Source organism: Haliaeetus albicilla, chromosome Z (assembly GCF_947461875.1).
Source record: "Haliaeetus albicilla chromosome Z, bHalAlb1.1, whole genome shotgun sequence".
Taxonomy (NCBI): Eukaryota; Metazoa; Chordata; class Aves; order Accipitriformes; family Accipitridae; genus Haliaeetus; species Haliaeetus albicilla.
In genome coordinates this window covers 5682324-5694348 of record NC_091516.1, presented here as the reverse complement: position 1 = coordinate 5694348, position 12025 = coordinate 5682324, and the positions used below count along the sequence as shown (strand labels likewise).

General features: G+C 39.5%; 1 protein-coding gene across 1 annotated transcript in view; it reads right to left on the bottom strand.

Moving 5' to 3' along the window:
- Window positions 1-12025, bottom strand: part of ITGA1 (integrin subunit alpha 1) — a 77120-nt gene that overhangs the window by 34849 nt on the left and 30246 nt on the right. Inside the window, exons 3-7 of the mRNA XM_069776025.1 lie at window positions 10374-10486; window positions 9308-9396; window positions 9101-9215; window positions 8305-8432; window positions 877-1025 (exon numbers count right to left, since the gene is read on the bottom strand). Coding sequence (XP_069632126.1) covers window positions 877-1025; window positions 8305-8432; window positions 9101-9215; window positions 9308-9396; window positions 10374-10486 — 594 coding nt within the window. The remainder of the gene's footprint in view (window positions 1-876; window positions 1026-8304; window positions 8433-9100; window positions 9216-9307; window positions 9397-10373; window positions 10487-12025) is intronic.

The following is a 12025-nucleotide window of genomic DNA, read 5'->3' as shown; positions in this document are numbered from 1 at the left end:
TTCAGCTGGCCCTGCTTTCATGAACTTGTTCAGACTCCCTCAAGCTTCTATTTGCATCTAAGGAAAACACTACTGGTCAATATGCAAGAATTTCATTGGATTTAAGACATCATATCAACAAAACTTTGGTCAGATAATCAAATAGTTAATCAGAAAGATGCTGCATATTTCACAAAATGGTTGTTTGGAAAGGGCAAATGCAGTCTTCTACGGAATAAAATCATGCTGTCATGCTAGGAAAAAAAGTAGAAAAGAAAAAAAGATACCAGGACAACATTGTACGATTTGATAGTGTCTGAGAGAGTCTGTTCTACGAACGTCAGATTTTATTTTTCTCATAAAGGAAGCATTTCTAAATAATGCTATTGATACAACAGATCTTTAACTCCCAATGATCCAGAAGCTTCAGAGTCTTTGGATATAAAATTTCTAGGCTTTCTGACAATTGTGGGCTCAAAACCCATAATAATACTAACTTCAGAATGAGACAATTTAACATTAAAAAGTTCTATTTTTTCCTGTTTCTCCTGAAAACCTTAATTTCCTTCATCCCTCTACATGCACAGTTCCTACCTGCTCTGTGTGGACATCAAAGATTGTCATCCCTTTGTTTAGGACTACAACCTTGCTCCATGTCTCTTCTCTTTCCCTATTTCCTCCATTCAGGAGACAGCTGCCTCTCCAGGGTGCTATACACCACTGGTCTAGATGCTAGACAGAGTCTCTTTATCCACTCTCCTCCTAAACTTTGTTTGCTTAGCTAAAATGAAGTCAGATGTCAGCCACATCATGTTTTTAACTTATAAAATCAGAAACATCACCATATCTGTTTATGTTTGTTTCTACCACATGCAGGACAATATTTTGTGAGTGTACCTTGCTGTATCTATTCCCAGGGCTGTCATAGTTTGTGTGCCACCCCGCTGGCGTATTCTTGTGGCTGCAGCCATCACATCTTCTGTTGTCGAGTATGTATTCAGGAAAAATTCATGGACTACAGTCTGTCCGTACTGAACAATTCCAACCTGAAATACACAGTTCATGTTAAAAATCAACTACCCTTAAAGAAAACATCTGTGTCTCCTGCAGTGGGGTACAGCCAGGAAAACAAGTGAACTTTGTGTGTTTCCTTCAGTATGAAACACCTATAAGCATTTGAGCAAGACTGGCTAGAAGACACTCAATCTCATGAAACATTTTGAAGTTCCTAAATTGTTTTTATTAAAAATAGGAACAAAACCAAAAGCAAGCTCAACTCCTCTCTCTTCCTGACTTGTGGTAATCTGTGCCGCAGCTTTACTCTCCTCTAGGCCAAGGCAGACCAATGCCCTAATCACCAGTCAACTTCTCAAAATAGTTTTCCTTATAGCATACGAGGCCATGGTTCACTCACAACTCTCTTCATTCCATCCATATATAATATTCCTACATCTGATAGTTTATTTACTCTAAACCTAGCCTAGGAACAGCACTGCAAGGACAAATTTAGGATCTCAGGGTGAGAGGAAGACCAAAGTACCCTTATCTTGATGAAGACAGCAGGGCAGTCCAGGACATGGCCATTCTGCCAGCAAGAGGTAAGCCAAAGCAGGACACCTGACAAGTGCCAGAGGGGACAATGTGAATAAAATGGTGGCTTCTGGAATGGGGGAGGAGGATGGGAAGACTCTAGATGACCTTAGCAGGACAAGTCTTTGTGCAAAAGATCAATGCCTGGGATTGGAACCCAACCACAAATGCCTGAGGGAACCTGCTGCAAAAACAAGTGTGGAATAAAAAGACGAGCAATATTCTTAAATAATAATTAATTTCTCTCATTCATCTCTGTCAGTTTTAATGTTTTGGCAGGTTCCTGACAGCTTTTACTGGGAAGAATCCACACAATGTTCCATTAGCATATTTCAGTTTTATGTTACACGTGGAAATTTATAGGTGTTATTTAGGATAATGCGGTATTATGTGGCATTTATGTCTCACTCATCTATTATTAAAAGCACTCTAGCATTTAGGTACTGAACATCAATAAGACCTCTGGGATGTTTATGCCATCACATTATTTTAGAAGTGGCTTAGTATGTACTTTGCAATTGCTTTATAGGTGGTTTTTCAGGTACTTTCATAGCCTATCAGATTCTGCACAACGTTTGTTTGCTTGTATTAGAAGGGTTAGGGCTGGATGAATATTTGATACTAAACATCAATACCACAATCGTTACGAAAAGCTAGTTACATATGATTATGGGACTATAATTATAATGGTATGTGGTAGCAAAATCTGTCCCACTTAATTTCTGTATCCTTTTGAAAATACAATCAGATCTGGAAGAACTGATGTAAATTCAAAGTTATGACAAGTTGCTCCCTTTTAAAAAATTCTAAGTCTCTCTTGGAGGCATGCCCTCTGCCACCTGTAGGTGAGCTCATCCAGAGGCCGCATGTTCTTGCGGGCAGCAGCCTATTAATCCTGCACAGTGTTCGCACAACAGGGTGGGGCACACACACACTGCCTTACTGCTCAGACCAGCCGTGGGGCACACACACACTGCCTTACTGCTCAGACCAGCCGTGGGGCACACACACACTGCCTTACTGCTCAGACCAGCCGTGGGGCACACACACACTGCCTTACTGCTCAGACCAGCCGTGGGGCACACACACACTGCCTTACTGCTCAGACCAGCCGTGGGGCACACACACACTGCCTTACTGCTCAGACCAGCCGTGGGGCACACACACACTGCCTTACTGCTCAGACCAGCCGTGGGGCACACACACACTGCCTTACTGCTCAGACCAGCCGTGGGGCACACACACACTGCCTTACTGCTCAGACCAGCCGTGGGGCACACACACACTGCCTTACTGCTCAGACCAGCCGTGGGGCACACACACACTGCCTTACTGCTCAGACCAGCCGTGGGGCACACACACACTGCCTTACTGCTCAGACCAGCCGTGGGGCACACACACACTGCCTTACTGCTCAGACCAGCCGTGGGGCACACACACACTGCCTTACTGCTCAGACCAGCCGTGGGGCACACACACACTGCCTTACTGCTCAGACCAGCCGTGGGGCACACACACACTGCCTTACTGCTCAGACCAGCCGTGGGGCACACACACACTGCCTTACTGCTCAGACCAGTCATGTGGCACCGACTAAACCCCAGATGAAGATGGAATTTTTAACCTGGTCCCTCCGAGGCAACTATTTTGTAGCATGCATCTAAAGTGACATACAGCATAATCTGAGCAGGATGCTACTAGTCATTTTAAAAGACTGCCATTAATTGTTGATAAACAAGAGGTTTTCATTATGTTTGGTCTTTTGGAGCAGGAGGAGTGCCTTAAATGTTCCAGGACCATGCACAAGTGTAGCCAGAGACTATTGTACACCAGGGAGCCCACTGCTGTGGATTCATGGGCTCCTTATCTGCAGCTTTGAGGATTTTATTGGTACCAAGGATTAAATCAACTGTTCACTGCTGCCAGTGTGAAAAGTATCTGCCAGTCGGTCCTGTTTTCAGCTGGGATAGAGCTAATTTTCTTCCTAGTAGCTGGTACAGTGTTATGTTTTGGGTTCAGTGTGAGAAGAATGTTGATAACACTGATGTTTTCAGTTGTTGCTAAGTAGTGTTTAGACTAAAGTTAAGGATTTTTCAGCTTCTCATGCCCAGCCAGCAAGAAGGCCGGAGGGGCACAAGAAGCTGGGAGGCAACACAGTTGGGGCAGCTGACCCAAACTGGCCAAAGGAATATTCCATACCATGTGACATCATGTCCAGTATATAAACTGGGGTGAGTTGGCTGGGGAGGGATCGCAGCCTGGGAACTAACTGGGCATTGGTCGGCAAGTGGTGAGCAATTGCATTGTGTATCACTTGTTTTGTATATTCCAATCCTTTTATTATTATTATTATTGTAATTTTATTATTGTTATTATTATCATTATTAGTTTCTTCCTTTCTGCTCTATTAAACTGTTCTTAACCCACGAGTTTTACTTTTTTCTTCTGATTCTCGCCCCCATCCCATTGGATGGGGGGAAAGTTAGTGAGCAGCTGTGTGATGCTTAGTTGCTGGCTGGGATTAAACCATGACACAATCTGTCATGATTCTAGAGACCTATGTTAGTGTTCTCCTTTTCCTAAAAAAGATTACAGGCTGACATTGAGGTCTATCATTTCCTATTTGAAAGGAAACATTGTCCATGATCACAGCAAGTAAACATTTTGAGCATTTCCTTCTGAGGAAGCGAATGGGAAGAACATCTGAGTCTGGAAAACTGCACTGTGTTGCATAGCTTGTAAATCAGGAAGGAAGAGGGGAATATGGTTATCTTATGGGATACAATTGTTTGGTGGGACCCTTCCTTAGAAGTAGCTTTGAAAACACCGATCATCATGTTCACATATTTCATGGCACCAAAGGTGAGCCATTCCTCAAGAAAGGGTAATGAAAAGCTTCCCAGAACTGACAAAATACTACTAGGCTTCATGTTCCAGTCTCCTACAGGATGACAGAATCAAGTCCACCTTGTAAAATTACAATTATATTCTTAGATAGCAATGAAGTTTTGAGCTTTTGCAGCCTTTTAATCTAATGGAAAACTGTAAATGACTCATCTACATGATGCAAATGTGCCTTTATGGGGCAATAAACCTGTTCAAATTGCATAACTTCAGCAAGCCCCTAAGAATTGTGCTTACAGGTGTTGTATGTTTCGAATTGCTTGCTTAATTTAAATCTGGAAAATGCAGTAGTACTACACAGAAGGACACCATTCTGCTCTGCTCCAGAAAACCTAATATTTTTCCCAGCATTATTGACCATAATCTACTGAACATCTTTGTTATTCCTAAGTTTATGTTCCCTTCCCTAGCATTCCATGGCTTTTCTATTACCCAAGGGAATAATTATTTAATTGTCCCCACTGCCTTTGAAAAAGTGTTGTACGAGAGAATAGGCAAGTGAAGGACTGTTCTACCTTGGGAAAAAACATTTCTGAGGACAATTATTTATTGTTGTTCTGTAAATGAATACAGCCCCTTATTTGGAAAGTACATTCCAGCTTTCCCAATAAATTATTAAGCTAATCCATCTGGTGAAAAACATAACAACAACAACAACAAAAACAAAATGAAAGGAAAACCATTCAGTACATGGAAATTATATGCTAGGATTTTCACCATTGCAATGTGGAGGAAAATCAGAAATATTTTTCGTTGTACTTAAATCATATTTAACATAAAAGAAAAGCAGAGATGCCTTGGGAAGCACTAATGGATAATACATTTTATCATATGGAGGGCTTGCTAAAGATACCTGAATCAAAGCAAAATTGAATTAATTCTGCTACATTTTGTTTGCTGCCAGGGACTCAGACAGAAATTACTTGTAAACTATTGCAAAGGTCTTTCTTCATCATGAATCTTTTTAATACCTCTTTAATACACTTCTTCTGGAGATAAAACTAATCATAAGATATGGCATGGCATGACTTATTAGTCCACTGATACACTCCCTTTGGAGATATAATGTTACAGGCCAAACACCTATAACTGCCTATGTCATATATTAATGGAGAAACAAAACCTGTCTGAAAATTTCTGAAGGCTATTCTAACATTGCATTAAAGCTGGAATTGAACTTACGAAGTATTCTGCTTTCTCTTTTGATATTTTTCTACCACACAAGGTTGCTCACATGTAAAGGATTAAAAAATACACCCTCATATTAAAAAGACAATTATCTCTACAAAAGTTAAACAAAAAGAGGAAAATAAACTATTTTGCTTTGCAGCTACATTAAAATGTGGAATAAGGCCAGGAGAAATATTTTGTTCCTACTTGTACCATTTTTTTCATTTAATTCCCTCTTCCTTTTCCTCTTTCCTGTCATCACTTTCCCTTTACTCCTCTCATCCCTAAGCTCCGGGTATGCAGCTTAAATATCAGTACGGTGTTGTGGATTTTCTGGAGAATGGAAAGTGGAAGAAGGAAATACTTCCGAAAAAATTATACCATAAACTGTGGCTTTTTGCATCCGAATCTTCTGGCTTTCACTTTCAAATTTGCCAAACATGGGACACTAAAAAATTTCTCTTCTGACTTGCTACAAATCTAATGACCATTGTTCATGGAGGGGGCAAGTGGAAAAAAAATAATCTTGCAAGCCTCTGATCAAAACACGTTTTTGAACAAGTCACACCCAAGCTGCTAAGGAGTTATTCTGTAATCACCTCATTCCTTTCCTGTGCAAGGGGAAAACAATCTGAAGTCACTGAAAGTCCACTGATTTCTATGTGCTTAACAATCCCCAAAAGATGAACATGGACAAATCAATTTAAACAGACAGAAAGTAAACAATTGTTCCTGGATTCCTATTCTGTGCTCTGAGAGGAGAGAGGAGAAATAAGCCTGCTCTGTCATTTCTTGTCTTCCCCATTCAACAGCCATTTAAACACAGTTTCTGAGAAAAGAGACAGCGTGGGTGGAGGAGATGGTATAAACTCAGTACTACTGAGTACTACTACTACAAAGTACTACTTTGGCTGTGCCAAGGTTCCCAAGCACGGGGCTCAGAGGAGAGGAGAGAGATGGGATATGTCCTGGGGAGGGGACGAAGGTAAGAGGAACCGAGAAAATTCCCCCTAGCTTTTGCCTTCCATTTCCAGTTTTTCAGCCTCTCTCCTCCTTATCCTGTTCTTATCTCCCTCTCAAATGTTTCTGCTCTGTAGCAACCAGATGCCAAAGCTGACGTTCTTGAGTCAGTAAGTGTACGTGTGAGAGGAGTAGCTATGCCAAACTATGGGTAGAATGGATTTTGTAGGTGGAGATGGCCGGCTGCGGGACTGCAGGCCAGCGAGGGACCTTTTGTACGCAAGCTGAGCTGCACAGACAAGGCAGGATTCCAAAACCAAATGTAATAGAGATGTGGAAATGTAAAAATTTAGGAACTGCAGAGTGAGGAAGAGGGGTGAGAGTGCAGTACAGCTGATTGCCCTGTGTACTATTTCCGTGAAGCCCTTTGGGAAGGAGGCAGTAGTGATTTTCATGCAGCCATTGCCCTGTACTGGTAAGTTCAGGTTTAAGTATTTTCCCAAAATGGCACATGTTTTAGTAATCACCAGCATAAGGGACCAGGAAGAATTTATTATTTTGTTTTCCTTTCTGTTAAATGTGACAAAGTGTTTTTCCTTCTTCCTCACAATATCTGGAAGAACAGCATGTTTAAAAAAACAGAACATAATTGTAAAGTTGATGTTTTGTAAGTAATAATTTTATCAGCCAGTGTTCAGTACAGCTAACAGGGGAGCTCACAAACCCCAATTAACTTGGAAAATGATGGGGATACTCTCTGCAGACAGACATATCCTGTATACCTTCTCGCAGTCTCCTTTGTGAAGGCAGGAGCTGAATGTTAGGAGCTAACCTGAAGTAGCAAAAACTCTAAGTATTGGCCTGCAGCATATCAAATATTATACAAGATCCCAGAAAATCCTTGATTTTGGGAGGGGGAAAAGGGAGAAGTGAAAGGAAGGCCCTGTTTCTTCTGTTGCTGTTTAATAAAGCTTTCTCTGTTAAAATGTATTCCAGCGACCATGTTTCCCCCTTCCCAGAATTCTGCTGGAATTGCTATTTACGTACTCTGTTCAGCAGATTGTGAAACGTATGTCAGATACTCAGCTGGGGTAATTGGTTGTAGCTCCGTTAATTCTGGTGGAGCTGCGCTGATTTATAGCAGCTGGGAATTTGGCCCTCTCCGCTTATTATGTAAATGCAGCTTCTGCCATTAATAACATGAGGCTTAACAGCCACTTGTTAATTATGATTTCAAACATTTAAAAGCTGTATGCTCAATGCTTCACAGTACAAAATATCGAACACGGCTCCAAAAAAGCTTATAATCAAAGGCTGTCTGAACGATGCATGTGCGCCTCGGAGGAGCAGAAATAATGTTTGTGCTATGAAGTACAACAGACAAGAAGTGGTTGTGGAGAGGAAGGAAGTGGGAAAGGACAGTGTTCAAGCAGCCTCACTTAATGCACTTAACTTTTGTCTCTAGGTTAGAAAGTTGGTTTCTCCAGACTGCCTGAGCGGTGGGGTGAGGGAGAGCCTCCCTGACATTGCTACTTGGCAGCAGACACAGACTTATTTATGGTTTCAGCTATTTTGTTTTTGTACCCCATTGCCATAAGTTCTTGGAATTGAAGAGCTCAATAGATGATGCTCTCATATAATTTCCTGTAAATCCCTTTTTTCCTTGCAGATTAAACAACGATAAAATATCTACCATGTTACCTGTGTTTGCTGAGGACCTATATCCATGTTTTTCAGGAGGCTGTTTAGGAAGGCTGTGACACTCTCCCATGGATAAATGCTGTTGGACCCATCGAGAACTATGACGATGTCCAACTGGGTTTTACACTCTGCAACACAAATTGCCATGTAAGAATTGATACTAACAAGGATCAAATATATTTCACAGCTCCAGTTACTTCTGTGATTAGTAACAAATGCATATCCTTCTGCACAGGAGCTGAACTGACATGTTTGATGCCAACTGTCATTCATCAACTTTTGCATCGTATTTTATATGGTTTGTGTTCCTTTTATCAGCAAGGCACTTTCTCGTAAGCAGAAATCTAAGAATGGGATTAGAAGATCATGTAACTGAAGCATTTACCAGCGACCCCTACCTTCTTCAATGTCAGTCTGTTCTTCAATTTTTCCAAAGGACCAGGTCTTTAAGATTTTCATCTATATTACTAAATTGGGCTTGTATTAGGTTTTAACATGTCGTCATTATTTAAAGAGTCTTTTGGCCATAAGTAAAAAACATAAGCAACTATTTTTAGCTGTTGTGTTTAGATGTTACATAGCACTCTAATGATTGTTTATACTGAGGAAAATTCCAAAAGTAGCAAGAATTTAGGTTATATAGCGACAATGAAAACATTTACTTAACTTGGTAATGCTGGTAGCTAAGTTAATCAGTTCATACTTTTTGGTATGCCTGTGTGTATACATTTGTCTTGTTTGGCACTTTGTATTTTCGGACACACAGGAGAATTCCTGTGGCCTGTGGCATGCATACCTTGCACAGACGGAGCAATCGCCTCGATGGTTTCAAAAGTGGAGCTGACATTAGAGCAAACTCCAGTTGTGTAATGCAAACGCCCACATTTATAAGCATAAAGTGGTCCACATGCCTTTAAAATATGAAAAAGGGTGAAATGTTTTTGTTATAGTACCTGAGGAAAAAACAGACTTCTTTTAAAATTGGCAAAAAGTCCGTTCTTACCAGAAAGCCTCCTTTTGGGTTAGTCACTAAGGTTGTTCCAAGAGTCATGTTTTCTTTTACTTCCACAATGTTAGGAACTGAAGTAGAAGCTATAAATAGATTAAAATGTTAAGTATTTGGGAACATGAAAACAAAATGTTAAAGTATATATCCCCTAACATGGAGCTTCCAGCTTCTAAAATAAAACCCAGACTGACACTGCTTTCATCAAATATTTTAGCACTCTTCCTCCTCCTTCTTCAACTGCAACAATCAAGAAAATCTCTGAGACTGGCTTTTATCCCAGAAAATTTGTCTGGTTTGCTGTCTCAAATAGTTTTCTTGAACCACAAAAAAGAAAAATAGTAAAAATAACAGCACGATGAAAGCAAGAGATTACTGTTCACACAGGTTTTTTTAATTAGAAAACAAACATTCATTTTGTACCCTGTCCTGCTATAAATGACTTAACAGCTTTTATATTTGTTACTGTTACATTACATTACTGACATTTAGGTTTTCAAGGGAAAGGAGGAGATAAAAAATAGCACAACAGGTGTATTTAGTGAAATTCATATTAACAGGGAGTCTTTTCCTGATTACATCATGTATCTCTTAACATGAGCAAGAAAATTATTAATATTTACCTTATTTATATTACGATGCATCAGCCTGGTTCTGGCTAGTTGCATTCTCATCAAAAGCTTACTGATGGCATTACAAAGGCTCTTGCTGGCTTTAAAGAACTTTGGAAAGGGTAATCCATGAATCTATGCTCCATGGCCTTTCTGACTCCATGGCCAGGACTGCCAATCACAGTCAATTAATGCCAGTCATAATAAAGTTTTGATAACACAGCCAAATGCCCATTCTAAAATTATGAGTATGTTTTCCATAGGAAAATGAAAACTTTTAGAATAAAATGATTTTTGATGTTACAAACACAAATTCATTCACATTTGGCTCTGGGCTCCTAAGTAAATTTTCTCTATATAAACAATTCTAATCCATATTTACTAGATAAAAATCTCCTAAGATCTGGCCTCTGTTATTCCGCCATGTGACACAGCTTTATTTTCTTTCATACCTGGTAAGTTCAGTTTTATGCAGGGTGACTGGTTGTCTCTCCCTACAGGGCATTTGTATACATCTCCTGTTCTTTTCTCAGGTTGGCCGACTAATGGTGAACCAATAAGGACCCTGCAAATGAAAAAGTTACCTGAAATGTCTTGTTTCTTAAAAGGCATGAAAGTCACCAAATAAAACTTACAGAGAGAGCACAGCTGCAGCAAGCTCTGTACTAGTACAGGATGGAGAGCAAGAAAAGTATCTATTATGCCAGTTCAGATACAAGCAAAAGCAGCCACTCTATCTCCTCTTTAGTAAGGACAGAGAAAGGAAATGTGCTTATATACCAAATAACACAATAGAATAACATTTGAAAAAATTCCAGTGGAAAATAAAAGCGGTATTGGTGGCTGGATGACAAGTATTAAAAGTAATACAGAAGGAAATATCTATTTTATTTAATATCTTCTTGATCTTTAATATATTTTAGAAGAAATGTTTTTTCAATGCTGACAGATCAAATGCCAAAGGAAAAGCTCACAAGCTCATGGAAGAATTCAGTCTTAAGTAATGTGAGCCAGCAGTGTAAAATACAACAATTTTTCTGTCATTAAAAAAAAAATAATATTAAAAGGGTTGTTAAAAGAAATTTGGAACTTTTAAAATGTTAAGGATTTTTATTCTTTGCATTTTTTTTTCAAAATTTGGTGTGATCAAAAATCACTATTCTCAAATAGTACTTTGTAAGCATGACAAATTAGCATCCACTCCTAAATCCAGTTTTCAGCAGGAAACACTGTTTAGAGATGGACACTATTTTTGTTCTCAGATCTTCATTAGCTACACTAAATAGTCCAGCATTACAGAGCAGATAACAACTGGCTCCATTAAATGTGTAAGGAAGAACTTAGATGAAATTAGAATTCACAGCACACACTGGGAACAGAAATCCTGCCATTAAGAGTAATAGTTCAATAAGATTTGCTCCTGGACACTTAGATGATTGTGAAGAGTTACTGAGAGAACAATTTCAACCTTTAATTATAAACTCATGAGTCCAGGCAGAAGATATTTGAATAGAATGATGTAACAGGTAAAATGTAGCCTATGGATTTAAAAAAGACAGAAAGGAGAATATAAACCCAGTAGACAATCCAGCTTCTAAAAAAACCTTACTGGAATTGCTCATTGTGACCCATTAAGATTTTTTTCATTAATAATTCTAAAGCAAAATAAAATGCTGTAAGTGTATACTGGATCTGACTGCTCTTTCAAGCTATATGCTGTAATGTATATATTTTATACACCAAAACTTAGAAACAGGCACCACAGCCCATCATGCGTCCTTGACTTTCATTTAACTGCAGAGAAACTGACTGTGCTTGACATCCCATGGGAGGTGATCGATGCTCAGCAGGATCATGTCCCCATGCTGTTCTTTTCTCAGAAAGAAAGAGCCCCATGAACAGAGAGAAGTGGTCTGAAAGGCTACTTTGTCTTTTTGCACAGGGATTTTTTTTAGGGGACCCCAGTTTTATTGAGAAACAACCGCAGTCAGGTTCACAGAACACCTGTTGCTGAAAAGCTCTATCTGTGGTATCTAGGTAGCATTATAGCCGTTGACAAAGCATCACAGGGATGCTTTGTATATTTATTTTTAACTGTCAATCT